The following is a 20,416-nucleotide window of genomic DNA, read 5'->3' on the forward strand; positions in this document are numbered from 1 at the left end:
AAGCGACCTGGTAGTTAATATAAAAATATAGTTTGTGGATGTTCTGGGGCTGGTGGGAGGGGAACACGGTGTTTGTTTGTTTGTTTGTTTTTGCTTTTTAAGATTTTATTTATTTATTTATTTGAGAGAGAGAGAGCATAGGCAGGCACGCAGAGAGAGAGGGGCAGAAGGGGAGGGAGAGGGAGTGGGAGAAAGAATCTGAAGCAGACTCAGGGCTGAGTGCAGGAGCCCAACGCAGAGATCCATCCCACGACCACGAGATCATGACCTGAGCCCAAACTAAGAACAGAGGCTGGAGGCTTAATCGACTAAGCTGACTGGGCCACCCAGGTGCCTGGGAGCAAGTTTGCTTTTATTTTAAAGCAGACACCCTGTAAGCATGGCAACCACAAATTTGGAATACTGTACAATGACCTTGATTTCATCTAATGTGATTCTTGTCAGTAAAAGTGATCGTTTGACATACAACTAAATACAATTTAATTTTCATGCTTTTATAAGACTATAAATGTATAAATTCATTCAAGAAATCTGAATATATTTAATATGTATAGTATGATGCCAATTATGTTAAACTATGTAAATACATGCAAAAAAAGAGAAGAGTTATTTTAAAATGTCAAGAATGGTTGGCTGTGTCTAAGTGGTGAGTGTATGAGTGATCTTTATTTTCTTCTTTGTGCTTTTCTGTGTCTACCTCCCCCCTGTTCTTTTTTTGGCAACTAACATGGATTAATTTTGTCATTGGAAAAAAAGTAACTTAAAGTGTCTGGTGTTTTTTGTTTCCTGTTTTTGACCACACTCCCACAGAGTTGGTAGATTATTTGATACAGCCACTTTGGAAAGCAGTTTGGACACACTTAGGAGACGTGCAGATGCCATTTCCTGTGAGCCAAGGACTTGAGTTCTAGACATGGATTGTCAGTGGAGAACACGTGTGCGAGGATGTGCATGGCCACAACCTTTGTAATGCTGCACAACGGGAAACAATCTGATGTTGTCAGTTGCAGAATGAGCATACTGCAGTGCATACACTCAGTGCACCGGGCCTGGCATGGGAACAGAGTACACCAGAGGTACACGTATCTCTGTGGATAAGCCTCAAAAACATAACATCGAGCACCACAATGTGAATGTACTTAATGTCACAGCACTGCATATGTTAACATTGTTAAAATGGTAAATTTTATGCTATGTGTTTTTTACCATTATAACCGCCCCCAAAAACATAACATTGAGCTGAAAAGCAAATTGCAGAAATAATAGGTACAGCATGAAATTAAACTTGTAAGCCAAAATTATGTAATTATGTATGGATCTATAGATTTTTTATGGTACAAAAAATAAACATGGGCATGATAAACACTAAGTTCAGGGAACTGATTACTTCTATGGAAGAAAAGAGGAGGCTAGGGCTAGCATTGTACAGGTACCCAGGAGGCAACCATATCTGGAATGTCTTCTTTCCTTAAAAAATCTGAAGCAAAGATGGTGGCAAATGTTAAGATTTGAGACAGTTGGGTAGTAGGCATGTGGGTGTCATTATATGAATCTATCTTTCTGTGTGTTTGAATTGTAGCATCATAACAAAACCTGTAGTCTTTGTTGAACCATGTGTCCCCCTTTCCTCCTTTGGCTGGAACTGCAGATGGGGATTACTACAGACAGTAGCTGTTGAGAATATGTTGGCCAATGGCATGATGTGTCAAGCTGTGTCACCTGTTCTTACCACTCAACTTAAATAGCCCATAAATCAGAATCCCAATGTCTCTTTTTTTGCAAGTCCACAATTTGTAAAATTGCTGTATTCATCTAAATTAACAGAAACCGTCAAGGACCCGAGATGAAGGGTGCGCTGGTTTTGAAGGACTCTGCCATTTTCAAGAATTCTATGTACTCATCTCTTCACCTGTGACACTGCTCTGCTCTACCCTTAGGCTTTGTGCTTTTACTGCTCATCGACTTTCATAGTTGGCTACTTTGTTGATGAGGCTGCTTCTCTGGTTGTCTAGTAGTTAGGGATTGGCAGGCTCTTTCGGGACAGCAGCCAAGGTTCCAGTGCCACTTAACTCAGTAATTGAGGCCTATAGACTCAACGTGCCTTGGTTCAAATCCTGGCTCTCACAGGCGACTTGTTTTGAGTTCTTTTATTACTTATTTCATTTTAATTTATTTTATTTGGTTTAATTTTAATTTTTTATTTTATTTGGGTTTATTTTGCGTCCATAACATGCAAGTTAAATGATAAAATGAGTTAAAATACTTAACCCTAAGCTACCACCTAATAAGCCCTCAGCAGACCATTCCATCCCTATTACTCTCATAGTCATAGCTGCATGACCTCTTTGGCTCTCAGTTTCCATTGCTATAAAGTGAAGGGCTTAGTCCAAGGCTATCATACTGTTAGAATCAAAGCTAGTTTTACAATAGGCAATTAATTTGCTGCCCCTCCTAACAAAGATGGTGAGTAGAAAAAAGTAAAAACATTGATAGATGTGAAAAACTCTGACCCCGCAGCAAAACTCTGCCTTGGATGTCTGTCCAGAACACAACCTCTAAGATGCCCTCACCCTGTTCTTTAGGCAAATTATTGGTCTACAAGTCTGTTAATGCTCCATGAGACTTCTTAAGGCAGTCACTCTGTCTTACCCTCCTCTGTAGTTAGAAAGCGTGGCCTGGTCCAAGGGAGGTTCTCATGAAATATTCGATGAATGAATAAATGGCCACTATCAATAACATATCGGTTCTAATGATACGCTAGACATTCTGGGTACTGTGTAAATTTTTGAAACAATTAGGCTTTGTGTTGAAGTTCCATTCTAGGGGGCACCTGTCTGGCTCAGGGGGAAGAACATGCGACTCTTGATCTTAAGGTCAGGCGTTTAAGCCCCACATTGTGTATAGAGATTACTTAAATAAATAAAACTTTAAAAAATCCCATTTTATATCTGTCTAAGGGTTGGCCTAATAGGACATCTCATTAAAACCTTACTTTAAACCTGTATCTTTTTAATTTTTTTATCCTGTGTGTTTATTTTCTGATTTAGGAGCCTTTGAGTTCTTTATTAGTACTATATGTAAACTCGGGATAACTACTGGTGACTTTTCACGGTTGTGATTTATTAATTAGTGTGGGAAATGCTTCTAACAACTTTGCCCTGATAATATGAGGACATGAGTTTTGTTTCCAAATCCTCCCTCTCTACGAGCTGTTTTCATTAATGAGGAAAGTGTAGGCTAGCTCTCCTCAGTCTTTATTCCCAGATACTATCAATTAAAGAGAAGTCAAAATCCTTTTCCATTACACTTGACTTAAGAGTAATTTGTTAATTCTGTGGGGATTTCTCATAATCCAGAAGTTCTCTTTTTATTCTTCGATGATTTTATATCCACAAAGAGCATAAATTTGGAATACTTCATTATAGGATGGGGTTGATAGAATAAACATTTTTGTCCATACCCTGAAATTAGCTATGTTTTGGCCACCTGAACTTGGTGTGTAGATCGTTGGCATCATGGTGATTTACCTCCACCAGGTTTAGAGTCCCTGACTACTCTAGTGGGAGGTCATCTGGTCCAGTCCTTTTATTTTGTCAAAATTGAAGCCAGAGAAAAGGGGGTTTTCATCAGAGCAAAACTGTTTTGATCTTTTCCGGTAGTGAACATTATAAAACAAAACAATAATAGAACAGGCTAACAGACAGCAAAGGGTCTGATTTTTGTTTTATCTCCCTCTCTAATTCTCTGCCTCCTTTCAACTCTCTTGTTGCAGTGAAAAGCTCAAAAGAGGAGCAAAAAAGGAAAGAAGAGGTGAAAAAAAAAGTTAGTTTTTGATTCCTAAAAAAATTGAAACTTGTATGTGATAGATAATATTCACAAACCACACAAAAACATCAAGCTCATAGCATGTTGTGGCTACTCTTTATGCTTGTTCTTAGATAATAGCGATCATCAAGTTGGGTTACTTGTTCAGGGTTTTTCCTTTTACGACCGAGTAAGAACGCTCTTAAGCTTATCCAACCGGTTGGTCCCAAGGGTGATGGCAGAGAGTTCCTGTCCTCTGGTGCCATCTGGGTCCAAGGTGGAAGGGGTGGAGGAGGGGACAGTCAGGACTGCAGAAGATTGTAGCAATGGTCAGGCACCCCTCTCCCTGCTCTTGTACATGGGCTCCCTCAACTTTGACAGTATTTGTCACATAAAACTCCAAGTTACTATTTAGAAACTTTGACTCAATTTGACAAAAGATGAAAATCTACTGGCACCAAGAAATAGCCTAAACAGAAAGATGAGCAAAACCCACCATTCTCCTCAAACAGGCAATCATTGAAGACATTTCACCTCCAGAGGAAAGGACCTTTTGGTGGTATTAAACCCAGCATGGGTCCCCTGTCCCTATGATTTAGATACATCACTCTGTCCTAATAACCACATGGACATCAATTAGCAGTCATGGATATTAGCGTCTAAACTGGAGGTGTTCATTACCAACGTCTTGTTTACTTTCTAAAGTTTCAACATTATGTTGTAAATACTAGGTTACATAATAATTATCATTATTAACTTCACAAAACTCATCTTTTCCAGCCAGATGTAGACATTTTGAAAGATTAGAATTTTTCAAAGTCTTGCAACAAATCCCAGGTGATTAATAATATAATTTGACAACGTAGTTAAGAAAGCTAATTTAATTGCTTTTTATCTCACTATCTCACTAGGAAGAAAAGACTAGTCAAATTAGACAATTGGGCTTTAGCAGCCTGATACTATCTTAATGTAAATTAATAGTACACATTTGAAAGCAGCAGAGAAGATAAATTTTTTTTTAAGCTTGGGTAATTGAATCCTGATTCACCAAAATGGTGTTTAGCACTAGAATGTAATATACTACCTACTGCTCGGTCTATTATCTATCATTATCTTTTGAACCCTGTAATTGGACAAACAGGCATCTATTCATAATAATAAGTTTGTTCAAAATCATCTGTTTGCTGAGTCTGGGGTGCACGTTGCAGTCATAGTGAACTGACAGCAAAACTGCTTACTTTATGCTTTCCATTGTTTGTTCTTCTTTGTTACCACAAAGAACAGCAACACTACATACCTGGACAGTCCAGAGCACCTTTAACAAAGTTACCCCCTCTCAAAAAACAAAAACAAACAAAAACAAAAAAAGCAACCCAAAACCAAAACCAGTGATTTTTCCTGCATTCTAGGAATGGGCGACATAAATCGTATTTGCTGCAAGAGGGGCCACCATTGAATCAGAGCCATCCCCTGCCTGGAGTGTGTGCACAAAACTGTGCTCAACACAGAGCCGGGCCAAGCAAATTGCCTTTCCATAGACCCAACAACTTAGCTGCTTTATTTATCCTATTGCTGATTTTATTTTTCACTGATTCTTTAGTAGATATGTTCCTTCTATCGCCAGCTATCCAAACATCAGGTTGCATGGGGCTCCTGCTCATATAGGGCTCCTTCTAAGAGATTTAAATGGAAATGCAACACAAGCCATTATTGGTTTATTTTCAGTTTTCATTATCAATAAAACAAGAGATCAGCATTTTCATGCTGTGTGAAGCCTTCAGGGAAGTGCAATGTCGCTGTTATTATTTTTAGACCAGGCGGCCGCGCCCGCCCCCACTAATGCAGATGAAATGATGAGTCTATCAAAATAGAGATAAAATGATGAAAGAAAGCATCAGAGTCATAGAGTGGGCTGCTGCCCTGGTCTGCTGCGTGGCTCCCTGACAATGTCCTTTTGAATTTAGTGGAGCCTGGATGGTAAAGACCACAGATCATGACAGAACATAAATTCACCTCATAATGAGATTAGTAGGCAGGCAAAATAAATGTCCTGCTGTTACATTAGAGGCAGGCTCTAATCTGGTGTTTTCCTTGGAAATGATCATTTCCTTTGCAACAGGGGAAACATCAGTGTAACAAACTTAAATCCGACAGATTCTGTTTTGCCACGTGGTTATTTTTCATCTTCTTCTGTCTTTTTAATAGCAGTTTTGAGGAGGCGTGTAAATGAGTTGTGAGTCTTAAAGACCATTACCGAAGTGAGTTATGGACGACTATGTTCATGATCATCAATCGTAGTTCCCAGACTCCCCTTTTAAGAAAAGTTCTGTGCAACCATCCTGCCCTTTCTAAACAGGAACCGGCTGAGGAGGAGGTGCTGTGACCGCTGGGGTCCTTTCACTATAGCCTTAAGGAGCAGAATAGGCTCCCTATTGTATTTAGGGTATTTTTTTAAAAAAAATCTTTACTGCAGCTCTACTGCTTAAAACCATTGGAAACAAGTATCACATACTAAAGAGCTTTAAAAAAAATGCCCAGATCAGGTGAACCCACATGGTCTCTGAGTAGAACAAAGGCCTTGAGTATGCGGCTTGATTGCCAAGGACTTTTTTGGTTTTCAGCAGAAGGCAATCTCACCTGGAGTACAATACCCTCCTCTCATTAAAAATGCAAGATAGGATCTCCTCCTGGATCCTTTCTACAAAACCCGTTGCAAGCTCATGGGCTATACTGTCCTCAGCAGTGAGTGGCATTTAATCAAAACCTTCTGTGAAATAATCTCAGAGTTTCCTGAGCCCTGTGAAGTCACCAAGAGAGTTAAGAGGTCCTTTCAAAGGAAGGGGAGATCAGACTCTGAATTTAGGAGTATTTGAAGCTTCTGCATAGAAGGAAGATGTAGACAATTTAACGTACACTTATTTTCTCTACATTTTCTTGGGGCCAGGCTGGAGATTCCTTACTTCTCTGTGAAACCATCCTTTAGCAATAAATCATTTGCTACTACTTTGATTCATGGTATTCTGACATACTGTTTTCATGGGCTGGAATGAAACCACAGAAACCTTTTGTGTTTGCAGATGCATTTTACAGTTTAGGCAGTGTTTTATGAACTTTAGCTCATCTAAGGAAACAGTTCCCTTTCCTGCATCTGGTGTTTCCAAACTCGAACTGCAAATCCAGCTACTAGGAAGGAGAAAATTTATTTTGGCCCAATTTAACAAGTTTTTTCTTTCAACTTCTTTCTTCTCAATGGTTGAAATTGTGCCTCTACATATATGCATCTGATCTATAGCTGTCTGAAAATTTGAAGTCAATTCTGCTCCCATTCTCTGCTAACCCTCTCCAGGTCAGATGGAACAGTTCAAGGGAAGACAGATTGATTTCTGTTAAGTAGGTGCCCTCCATCCATTGGTGCCTTACAACTTACCGTGTCATTCTCGAATTCTTTCTTTCTTGTCCTACCATATCTGTCCCCCACTCTCCACCGTGCCCCTGGGTTTGTAATTTAAATTGCCAACAGTAACTGAATCCACTTTACCAAGTGTCCAGTATATTTGTCAGCGATCACGATTTTCTAATGGCATTCCATGCATTAAACCCTCAGAGTTCATGTTAAAGTTTCATGTCGAGTACTCTCCCCAGAGGAATTCCCCAAATTGTGTTTGCTTACCTCATATAAATGAACTTGTTCTTGGGTTACAGCAAAGATTAATAGCACATTATTTTGCACCAGTTTATCAATGAGTTGTCCAATTGTTGGATATTCCTAAAATTGACATAAAGATTTTAAGTATCATCTTAACACAAGTATGTAAAATAAAGAAAGGAATGCTTCTTTCAAAGCTACCATACTGAGTTTGGCATTTTGGTTTGGTTCCAAGTAAAAAAATAATAATAATAATTTAAAAAATACACAATTAACATAGTCACTTAATTGGTTTAATAATTGTTGCCTAAATCTTGTAAATCCAATTAATTCCTAAGAGTCAGTGCCTGGCAATGTGGTGTGTTATAGTCTGTCGCTTCTTTTTTTTTTTTTTTTTAAAGAAAGGCAGACTGCCATGTGCAGCGCCTCATTTGGATGTGTCTGGAGTCTTGGAAGCTTGACTACCCTACGTTCTCCTACAAATGGACCTTGAGAGCTTGTTTGGAGGTTCTAGCAGGGGAGCGCAGCTACTCGTATACCCTTGACCGAAGAACGGTCCTCTCCTCTATCGGGGAAGGTCGTCCTCTTCGACCGAGCGCGCAGCTTCTAAGGAGGGCACTTGGAATTTATTTAAAGACTTATAATGTGTCATATTTTCAAGGGTAGAGACACAATTCTTCTGAGTGCCACTTGGCAGCAGGCTCAAGGTGTAGAGAATGTTACAGTCAGGGGAGGAGCGGATAGATGATGATAGATGTGACCGAGGGGACTCAGATAGCTCAGAAACTCCTGCTGGAATTGGATGAGGCGGGTGGAGAGCTGAGAAAAGGACAGCCTGCTGAAGGATGATACCCTACAATTCCTGTGTCCATTTGATTTGAGACATTCCTGCACCAGTTTTGGGTTTGGTCTTACTGATGTTTTGATGTCACTAATCAGTTTTATGGGATCCCACCATATTTTTTCAGGACAACTGAAAACACAGTGTATTTTTTTTTTCACTGACACATTCATTCCCAAGTGATACAAGTTCTTTCAAAAATAAAGTAGGGGGGCGCCTGGGTGGCTCAGTGGGTTAAAGCCTCTGTCTTCGGCTCGGGTCATGATCCCAGGGTCCTGGGATTGAGCGCATCAGGCTCTCTGCTTAGCAGGGAGCCTGCTTCCTCCTCTCTCTCTCTGCCTGCCTCTCTGCCTCCTTGTGGTCTCTGTCTGTCAAATAAATAAATAAAATCTTAAAAAAAAAAAAGTAGGCATGGATTAACCAACTTTGAACATGGCCTCTACTTGCCAAAGTTAAAAACCGTGCAGCACCTTTGGCTGTTGTGTGACTCCAGACGTGGATAATGTACAAAGAGGAAACTCAAATGAAAAAGTAGCCTGAAAACAATGAAACTAAGAATATGTTGATCATGAAGTCAGCCAAAGTGGAGGAAGTAATCCTTCCTGGACACGAACATGTTCACATATTCTCTGCACTCTGGGAGTAATTCTAATATCTTTGTTAGACCCAAGATTCAAATTGAGGGAAAAGTGCAATTTTGCCTAAAATACTCAGGTAAAAGACCCAACTGCATATGGCTGTATAATTCATGCTTGCCATCTTATTTGGATTTTTACTGGTAAACAGTAGTAGAATAGAGATAACACAAATCTTCCAGAGTCTGACATGTTCAGATGCTTTTTCAACTACCCGAACACCAAGAATTCTTCATCTCTAAGCCTGACTTCCCCCTATGCTGGCCCCTCTGTCTCCAGGTTCTTGCACTTCAGCTGCTGTGGGGATGTAGCAAGGATCATACCATGAAGCCCTTCATAAGTGGACAAGTGTTGTTTTCTATTTGACCTAGATCAATTGGCTTAATTCACACAGTTATATTATGTGTGTGTTCCTCAAGATCAGGGACCATGTCCTATTGTTTAGTGGCCCTTGGAACCGAGTCCAGTGCTGTAGGCAAGCATGGAGATAACCCAAGACTTCTGTGCATTTGCAGCAACTTATTGAGAAACAATGAATTGAACATTTATTAGATGAGAGAGTCATATGAAGCAACAATCATCTTTGCTTCTATGATCCTGCTTTTTCCAGGATGTCTATTAATGGGGCATTTGAATAATCGCAAGAAAAAGTAATAAAAAAGAGATTCGTGTCTCACAATTTCTTGGCACTCAAAGGCTAAAAGATAAAATGTGGCTATTCTCATGAATATTGTAATATGGAAAGGCAACTTATATGATAAAATTTTGAGGAATACTATTGGTCAAAATTTAGGGGAAAACACTCATGTTGAAATTTAACAATTTAAGTCAAGAAATGGTAGCAGGTGATTTGTGAACCATTAGTTTTTTTTTTTTTTAACTAGTTACCATCACTGTATTAAAAAAAAAATATATATATATATATATAATCTCTCACTGAATTCTTTTTTCAGAGAATAGTTTTCCCAATCTAATATTAGTATTCTGGGTTCTCTTCTCTCTCTCTTTCTTTATCTCTCTCTCTCTCGCCCATACATTTCTATAGCATTGTCATTTTAAGAATTGAATTCTCTGTGTCATATTTTCCCAAGTGTTAAATGGGGACAATATGATCTTCCCAGGTTGCTGCTTCATAATTTAATTTTATTCCATACATAGTCAAAACCCACTGTGTTCCCGGTACTGTGCTGGCAGGAAATAGAGATAATACACCAGTCCTGGTCTCGAGGAATGCATAGTAGAGAAAGACAGACCAACATAAGCAAACACATTTCCATATAATGATGGGTAAGAAGACATCTATGTACTAGAGCAAGGGGAGGGTTGATCACTTTGGGGTTCAGCAAAGGTCAAAGAGGGCTCTCTGGGAGTGGTCATCATTGAGTTGGGTTTTAAAGGATAATTAAGAGTCTCTCAGCAGCCTCAGAGGGAAGGGCATTCCAGACAGAGGGAACAACACATGCACGTTGTGTGGCAGCCTCGCAGTTCCTACGAGGACTATTAGATACCCAGGGTTCTGGGGAGCATCAAATGTGATCGTGTATGTCAAAGAGCTCTGAAAGTTTTACACAAGTCAAGAGCTTTTTTTTCTTTTAATGTTACCAGCATTTAAAAAAATATTTAAAATTCTAAACGACAAAAATAAGCCAAATGTGAAGAAACACCAGCCAAGCAGTACTTGACAGCTGTTCCCCATGAAGAACCATGGTGCCTAAAAGTATGATGTTATTAGGGGGCACAACTCTGGGACCCATCATTCAAAGAAACTCCTAGGTGATTGTTGTTTTGGCCTCAGCCCCCCTTTCTGGAGCTGTCTTTGAGAACAGAATGAGCTGACTGCACTGCTTTTTACTGACTTTGGGCTCTTTGAAAAATGAAGGAGCTTCTGGCGTCATTCAAGCCATAGTAGACCGAAACTTCTCACATACCACTCCCCACATGTGTTCCTGTAGGAAGCTCATAGGGGAATTTGTCCATCTCAAAGCAGAAAATGTGCACTGTTTTCACCAAATGTGGGTGATTCTGATGTGTGTTGTAGTGAGTGTTGTTTCATTTGCCTACATGCAACCCTGGAAACCATATAGAATGCAGGTTACACACCAAGACAGTTGACATGGAATATTCATTCTTGTTGTCCAAGTGACAGAGCCCATCATTAGGAATGACGATGCCTGCCAGTTTGCTGTCCATTCCAAAATGAGAATCGGCATCACTCACAAAGACCAGGAGATGGAGGGAGTCATTCCGCCAGCCGATCTTTTCCTACAGTGAGAAAGAAACATTTGGGTTATATGGGATAGAGGCAGGCATTTTTTGAGAGCAGATCAATTATGATTGGATACATTCAGACGATGAAAACTATATTGCTGATCTATCTTGACCTTTTTTAATCTATTGTGAGTTGATAATTATTAATGTATTAAAAACACGAAATTCTATGACAGTTGCTTTTTCTTGGATAACACTTTCAGATGATTTATGCTTCAGAAAAAATAGTTCCACTATAATCACTTCCAGTTGATCTTGACTTGTACATAGTTACTTATTTTTACTATCCAGATTTTAATGTCACATTTCCCCAAAATGAGGAGAGGGAATGAGGGAGGTCATAGATTATCCCAAATCCAAGCTGAAGCAAAACTGGTAAGAATGTAATACACAATGGACTTGAACGATGCCTGTTTTATTAAGATGTCACCCAAAATTAGGCACATTTTTCTCTTTCTACTGATACCATCCAAAAATTATAAATGTAATACAAAGGTAAAAATTGCCTATCAAAGTATGACCTCCAGGATATGGCTTTCTAAGATGGTCTGTTGTCTGTTTCTTAGCAGAGCTCCCCTTTAATTGATATTAGTCCTAGAACTAGTGGGATGAAAGCTCATCCTGGCAGGGCCATCCCACCTTACTTTTTTCCTTCCTTCCATAATACCTTGCCATCCACCCACCTTCCAGGACTTTCAGCCCTGTCTGTTTCCTTGTATTTTCCAGGAAGAGCTATGCTCTGAAGAAGGGAAATCATTCCCTTGGATACCTGTTTGTCAAGGAGGAGTGGTGTTCCTGCATTGTTGTAGGGACAACATAGCTTCTGATACCTATTTTGTTGGTTCAAAACAATAGATATCTAATCTTATTAATCATAATCTTAAATTTATGTAGAAGTTTATACCAATACAAGGCATTTTTACTTTTTTCATTAATTTCTGACTCTGATTTTTATTTTTACCATGGTTAATTCAAAAACTAATCTAATCTTGATCTCTGAAAATGAATCATACATGACTACTGTTTTAAACAATTTTTCCTAACACTACTATAATTTTATTAGATCATTTGAATATCAGACATAAAAAAGTATCTGTTTCAACATGACTGAATTACAAATTTTTGGAAATGTTGTGTTTTAAGAAATGTAGAAATATAGCAATTAAAGGAAAGATAGTTATCTAAACTTTTCAAAATAGACTTGCTGATAAGAGATGTAATTTGTGTTAGCCCTCAGCGTACCTTACACACAGCAGCTTGCATAATTGCATCAAATCCACCTTCTGGTGTGTCAATATTAGCAGAAATTTTCTGATTCTTCACAATTTCATTGAATCTTTCAGCATCATTCGTCAATGGCAAAATGTGCTTGAATCCAAATGTAGGTAAGCAGAAGTACGGAATACTACTGCAAAAGTAAGATGTAAAAATGTTCTTGATGAAATATGATACAGCACACAAGTAATGGACCTAGTAGCCTAGCAACTTCATCTTAAGTGAAGATGGATTTTCCTCAAGTGCCTGACTCTGGAACTTGGCTATGAGTGTCCCGGTTAAGCTTGTTTCAGCATCTCCCACTTACCCCTTCCAAATTGACCGTATTAGCTACCACTTAGCGCTTACTGTGTGTTTATTTTGGCTCAAGCTCAGATAACAGATAATCAGGTCAGACTCTCCACTCCTGTGTGTGTGTGTGTATGTGTGTGTGTGTGTGTGTGTGTGTGTGTAATCACTACCTTCTAGTGCTTCTCAACCAAAGTCTACCATTAAGTTTCTGTGATGACAACAATTCCTTTGTATTCCAATAGCTTAAGCTGTTATCAAGTATGAGTCACCTTGTAGCAAGATTGAGAAAGATACCCGTCTTCTTTCTACTCTGCTCCTTCCTGTACTCCCAACTCTGCCTGCCAAGGACCCCCGAATATATCTCTTGGTTCTGGAGCTCAACTCAACAATGACTGAAGAGACTGTTGTGGGCCTGGCTAGGAATAAAACTACCACTTAAAACAGTTGACACATGGGAGAAAAACCATGTTAGGATGAGATCTGCCCCAAAGATATTGCAGTTGAACAGAAAAAGCTGATCATGAATTCAGCCACATCTTAATCTGAAAGCCAGTTAGTAGTTGTGGATGAGACTGTGGACAAGTTACTCAACCTTCTGAGCTTCAGGTGTTCATTTATAAAATGGATGTAATGGTATAGAGAAGAGGTTCTCAAAGTACAGTCTCTGGACCAGCCACACAAACATCACATGGTAACTTGTTACAAATGCAAAATCTGGGAAGAGTCCCAGACTTACTGAGTGAGAAATGTGAGGGATGGGTTCTGTGATGCATTAAAATCTTCCTGATGCATTCTAACGTTTGAGAAACATGTATATAGAAGTACAGAGACAAAAAGACTGGCCCCCAGTGAGGTTCCACTATGCCAGCTGGGGAGAGCAGGTTGACTCTTATAAGAACAGCTTTCTAAGTTCAGGAGCCTGTCTTGTGAGCACAGGAAGAGCTGGAGCATCTTTCAGACTGATGCTTCTCTTCACTAAGTTCATCTGCCTGACGTATACAGTCAGTCTTCATTCTCACAATACACACTAATGTTTATTTTAACCCCCAAATCAATACCTTCCATATGTTCTGACTCACTCATGTACACACACAGACTGGCAAAAAATTTGAGTCACCTGGTTCACTGAGGTAAAACAAGGCTCTGTGTTCTGCTTCAGCTCTCAAACTATAAACAAGTGTCCTTTCATGGTCTATTTGGCACTTTTTTTCTTTTTCTTTTTCTTTTTTTTTTTTTTTTCCAGTTTTGGGCTTTTTGTTGGTGATTTTGCTGTTTAGAATGGCCTTCAAGTGTAGTGCTGTTGTCTAGTGTTCCTAAGTGCAATAAGTCTGTTATGGGCCTTACAGAGAAAATATGTCTGTTAGATAAACTTTGTGCTGGCATGACTTATACAGTGTTGTTGGCCGTGATACAATGCTAATGAATCAACAATATGTGTTGAGTTGTCTTTAAAAAGAAAGACACAGAAAATAAAGATATATATTGATCAACTGAAAAAAAAAATTAGCCTCGCATGAGCTTAATCTTGTGTTTTCCCTCGGAGCAGCAGTTTTAGCATTGGCTAAGTCAGTGTTCGGAGAGTTTGTAGAGCAAGACTCCCATGAGTGATGAGAATCAACTACACAAATCAGAAAATGACTATGGCTTTGTTTACACTGAGAAATGGAGCTCTCCTGGGACCAAAATGCTGGTGTCTGCAAAGGTAGTTATTTTCTTCCTGTTGGTAGACTTTCATGGAAAGTAGGTCATTATCCAAAATATCCTCAGGCTTCAGAACAAGGGGAGTTGGAAGACCTCAGCAGCCCAAGTTGTCCCAAGAAAACCATCTCCAGAAGGATGTTCTTGATCATATCTGGCTCTCTCTAACCTGCAGTCAGCTTTCTCAGCTGACAAAAATTTGGGATGCCCTACTAGCTGATAGGACTGGAAACTCTGCAAAAGCCTGGGCTAAGGCTCTTGGGTGGTTATGGCCCATACTTGCCTCTGGGACTGCTCATTCTCGGCATTCGCCTAACCTCCTATGAGTAGCCTACAGGCCTATTCAATCTTTCCGCTCTGCCAAGACACCTCACCTGGTGAGTCCATGAGCCAGCCTCTAGCTTCTACGGAACTTCTTGTACTTCCTTTCTGACTCATTATTTTTAACTTTAATTCTCAGAAGGCAATCTCATTCTCTTATTTTTAATATCTTGCATTAGCTTTCATGGAAGCTCTGAAATGCTGACCACAGATAGTTTCGACTTAGTGGGATCATTGTAAGGCCTGACTGAGATAAAATATGCAAAGCTCACAGCACAATGAGCTTTTCAGGTACTTGCTTACAAAACATTACTGTCACTTTTTACATGAATTAATTTTACACAGAGTCTAGCACAGACTTGAGGACAAAACATAGATTTGATCAACGCTACCTCTAGAATCATATGGTTTTTTTCCTGATTAAAGTAATAACACATGTTAACTGAGGAAAATTTGAGTTAATATAAGAGTATAAAGAAGAAAATAAAAACATAAATTTTAATAGTTATGAGATGCATCGCAGTTTGATAATCTATTACTAAAAATTTATTTAATAAATCTTTCTGCAATTAAATACCACAGTGATCCTTCTGCATACACCTTTGTAGACCGTATCTCTGCTTAGAGTTGATTCTTTCAAGGGAAACTGCTGAGTTACTTTTCCATCCATATTAGCAAACTCCTTTCCAAAAAGATTGTATCAGTTATATCATTAAAAAAAAAGACAAAACAAAAATATACCAGTTGATTAGTTAAAAATGGCATCTTAACTTAATCTTTAATTTCCATTTTATTGCTACCAAGACCACTCATTTTTCATATTTATTGACAGTTTGTATTTCTTCTTTTGCCAATTGCCAACTTACATCTTTTGTTCATTTTCTTGGTTTTTATTTTCTAACTTAATTTTAAGAAACTTTTCTCTTAAAAATATCAACATTTTGTCTTTGTGGTTTGTCTTTTAATTTTGTTTATGCTGTTTGGGGATATATTCCTTAAAACTTTTTATGCAGTCAAATGTTTTTCAACCTTAAAATGTGAGATATATTTTAAAGAATTATATGAGAAAGAGGTTTAATTTCCTTTTCCAATTGTTACTTTTTTTTTTTTCCAATTGTTACCTATTAAATGGTAATGATTTAGTGTTTGTTCTAATTGCTCTGCTAGCATTTAGAGTAGTTGTGTGCTGGAAGAAAATTCATTCAATTTAGAATAAAAGGACTGAGTAGTTTTTTATTCTTGGGCAAGTCACCTACCACTGCTGGACCTCAGTATCCTCATCTGTAAAATGAGACTGATAAAGTACCTACTTCACAAAGTTCCTGTGAAGGTTACATGAGATAAAATGTATGGAACTATGTGAGGTGGGCCACTGTCCCTATAATCTAACTGTTCTTGGAAATCGTTAGCTTAATCTTTTATTTGGGTTGGCTTGTTCATACTCTACCAAAATGGCATTTGAGCATCTTCTGAAACCAAAGAATTCGCATTCCTATCTTTTTGCAAAAAATTGACCTCTGTGGTTTAGAATTACTAGATAGATCCTACTAGAACTCTGTGCTTTTTAGAAAGTGGAAGGAAATGTTAGTTTAATTCAAAAAATAGACGCATGGGCTGGGAGACCCACGCAGCTAAAGCAAAACAGAATGTCAGACTTGGGTCACGCCAGGAAATTTTGAGTGGAGACTCCTCTGTTTTGATCAGAGTCCTTCCTCTAACAGAGACTCATATTTGGCTGTTACTTTCTTAGCATAGCAATCGAAGGAAGTAGGTACTCATTACAAAATAATTTGATTTTAAGTACCTAGGTAACAATAGATTTACATTTCAAACGCAGAATAGTTAGAAAACACAATATAAAAAAGACTATATTTTTTGTTAGAATTTTAAATAAATATACATAAACTAAGATTACACCACCATCTTTTTGAGTGGGATTAAAAATAATTTTTCTCTTCCTCTTTTTGTCTGCATTCTCACATGGGCTTGTATTACCTTTGCAATAAGAAACTATTCTGTACACTCATATATATTTATGTGTGTGTACATATAAGAAATCTAAACATGTCATGGTTTTGCTTCCTCTTTTGCAAAACTACAATGAATCCCTCACTGTTGGTGTCGTATTAAAACACAAACAAAACACAGCACATGAGGAATGATGTTAAGAAACAAATCTCTCACAGGGTTCAATAGAGGAAGAAAGTCTGACCTTTGTGCTATTAAATATTTTTAAATGTACATTACAACCTATCTACAAACATGGCAATGGAAAATATATTCTTGTTACTGCATCTTAGATAACAGCCTTAGGAAACTTCTTTAAAAATGTAAGCCACTTCAGCGTTCTTACGTGAATAAATAAAGAAAATAATAAATAAATAAATAAATACATAATAAAATTTTTTAGTGACTCTACATCCAAGGAAGATAAAGAAAGCACGCCACTCCAAAAAGCTTTAGAGATTAGGTTAAAACAGAGGCACAAAGGTCACTGAGACATTTTCAGAGAGACCTTCGGCTCAAATTATTTTTTAATAATAATAAGAGATGTGATTTGTCTTTTTCACTGTGTTGACATTTGCACTGATGCTGCAAAGGCAATGATGAGTAAAGCTGCTGCTGCCTTCACCGGGATCAAAGCAGTGGCTGGCAACCGGCTAGTGGTGCATGGGATTTTTCCTGGCAAGTGTTTATCATCATAACAAAATTGCTAGTTGCACTTGATTATCCTTGATAAAACAGTAAAAGTTATTAATTTTATAAGTCTACACCCTTGAGTACATGTTTTTTAAAAAAATATATATATATATATTTCTGGGACACCTGGCAGGCTCAGTTGGTAGAACATGTGACTCTTGATCTTGGGGTCATGAGTTTGAACCCCACCATGGGCATGGAGCTTACTTAAAAATAAATAAATAAATAAATAAATATTTCTGTGTAACTATATGGGAAATACGCATATTGCATGTCTGCAGCACCAAAGTAGAAAGTTTATAATGGGGAAAAAATTTTGCAATTGTTTGAGCTCAACTGGCCCTTTTTTTAATAGAACGGTTTTACCTGGACATGTTTTACATGTCCAACATGACAGCCAAACTATTATTAGCAGACATGTTCTTAAATATGAGGAAAGCCTGTCCGTTCAAGGAAAACAACTGTCAGTATTTGTTGCCAATGATAAAATTTGAGGTAACTAGAAAATTAAAATTTGGAAAACTTTAATCTGCTACCCATGAGATCAATAGCTTGTCAGTACTTCAGGATTTAATCTGATGAGATTTATGGTGATATTAACAAATGTGACTTTTTTTATACTGTGTCATGAAACTTGGAAGATCTACACAATTCACTGAAACAATATTTTCCAAATGGCTGAAGCATATTACAAAATCTCATACCAAAGTAAAAGAGCCATTAGAAGCGCAAGACAGGGCATCTGGGTGACTCAGTCAGTTAAGTTTCCGACTCTTGTTATCAGCTCATGTTTGATCTCATGGGTCATGGGATCTAGTCCTGCGCCAGGCTTCTTGTTCAGCACAGTATACTTGGATTTCTCTGCTTCTCCCTCTCCTTCTGCCCCGTCCCCCTACTTGCAAGATCTTTCTCAAATAAACAAATAAATATAATCATTTTTAAAATTTTTTTTAAAATGCAAGACCGACCAATGGATTTATGAAAAGTTCATTGACATTGTTTCAGATACCCCTTGAAACTAGCTTTTACATCTTATCTAGGTTGAACATAGTCTCAGAGAAGAATGTCCACAGACATTATAAGAAGAAATCAAATGCTTTTCTGTTTTCCAACTGTGTATCTATGTGAGGTTTGACTTTCTTCATGGAGTTCAACCAAACAAATATTGCAACAAATAAAATGCCGAAGTAGATATGAGAGTCCAGTCATTTTTTTATTAGACCAGATATTTTAAGAGATTTGTAAAAATGTAAAACAGTGCTACTTTTCTTGCTAATTTTTTGTTTGTTTTTGTAAAGATTTTATTTATTTATTTGACACACAGAGAGAGAAATCACAAGTAGGCAGAGAGGCAGGCATAGAGAGAGGGGGAAGCAGACTCTCCGCTGAGCAGAAAGCCCGATGTGGGACTCGATCCCAGGACCCTGAGATCATGACCTGAACCGAAGGCAGAGGCTTAACCCACTGAGGCACCCAGGTGCCCAATTTTTGTTTTGCTTTGAAAAATAAATTTATTTTTAACAAAGATGCAGTTTTATAGTAACAGTTTTATAGTAATGTGCTGTGTGTTTCCTATTGTAATTATTAATGACTCAATAAATAATTATTTTAAAATTTTCTGTTTTATTTTCTAATATGCTGAATATTGATAAATATAACCCACATAAACTAAAGCTCTTTGGGGTCTTAATTTTTAGAAGTGTAAGAAAGTCCTGACATCTAAAAGTTTGAGGACTCCAGCTTAAAATAACTAGAGATACCAAGAGTTGATGAGAGGAAGAAAATTAACACTTGTTTGTTATGTTCTAAACTCACTCAATTTTCACAATAATCCTAGGATGTGAATATTATTATCCCCATTTACAAGAGAAGAGACCAAGCTCATAGAGTGTAAGTTGTTTGTCTAAAATTATGATTTAAACCCAGGTCTGAAAAACTCCACACTCTTTCCTCCTACCTCTCATTGTCTTCCTACTAAAGAACATTTTATTCCATAATTATAAGGTCTGGATTGATCAAAGGATTGACTATTATGTTTGGTATTTGAGTTCTTGGTGTATGTATGTCTGGGAGGTAGAATCTGGACAGAGAAAGTGGAAGAATTAAGAATGTGATGGGCAAGAAAAAAACATAATGTGGGAAAGAACTTGCTATTTATAATTTTAACTAATGGTCTTTTTTTTTTTTTAAGATTTTATTTATTTATTTGACAGAGAGGGAGAGAGAGAGAGCACAAGTAGAGGGAGCAGCAGACAGAGGGAGAGGGAGAAGCAGGCTCCTTGCTGAGCAACGAGCCTGATGTCAAGATCAATCCCAGGACCCAGGAATCATGACCTGAGCTGAAGGGAGACGCTTCAACTGAGCCACCCAGGCGCCCCACTAATGGTGGTTTTGTCAATAAGAATAAAGATAATACCTTTTAAAAAATGGGAAAATATTGACCTTCCAAGAGATCAATTGTATAATCCTTGTTTGGGACCCCATTCACCACACCTTATACCATACTCTGCTCTCCCCCTAACTTCACTCTTTTGGTGTTGTTAGTAAGTACCACTTATGGAGCACTTCATGGTCAAGGCCAGTACCAAATTCTTCATTACCTCACCCAATCCTTATGACCACTGTGTGTGATTCGTCTGGTTATTCCAAACTAAAGCTTTGAGGATGAAAAACTCATTTATAAGTGTTATAAGTGAGTTATAAGTTATAAGTGAGTAGATGAATCAGAACCAAATCCAGGGCTGACTGTTAAACCCATGCTCTTATATCACCATGCTATATTGCATGCCTTCTCCCCAAAGAATTTCAACTTTCTGAGGACTGGGAGCAAATCTTTTTCTTCCAGATATCCCCATGCTTAACACAGTGCTTGGTACATAGTTGGAGCACAGTAAATTTTTGTTGAATGAATGAATAAAAGAATGCATGAATGAAAAG

At 38.0% G+C, this 20,416-nt stretch overlaps 1 protein-coding gene across 5 annotated transcripts in view; it reads right to left on the bottom strand.

The window, feature by feature from the left end:
• Positions 1-20,416, bottom strand: part of ITGB6 (integrin subunit beta 6) — an 80,777-nt gene that overhangs the window by 50,940 nt on the left and 9,421 nt on the right. For all 5 annotated transcript variants that reach the window (XM_046019735.1, XM_046019736.1, XM_046019738.1 and 2 more), the window contains 3 exons: positions 12,437-12,602; positions 11,027-11,188; positions 7,475-7,570 (listed from right to left, as the gene is read on the bottom strand). In XM_046019735.1, coding sequence (XP_045875691.1) covers positions 7,475-7,570; positions 11,027-11,188; positions 12,437-12,602 — 424 coding nt within the window. The remainder of the gene's footprint in view (positions 1-7,474; positions 7,571-11,026; positions 11,189-12,436; positions 12,603-20,416) is intronic.

Source organism: Meles meles, chromosome 9 (assembly GCF_922984935.1).
Source record: "Meles meles chromosome 9, mMelMel3.1 paternal haplotype, whole genome shotgun sequence".
In the NCBI taxonomy this organism is placed as follows: Eukaryota; Metazoa; Chordata; class Mammalia; order Carnivora; family Mustelidae; genus Meles; species Meles meles.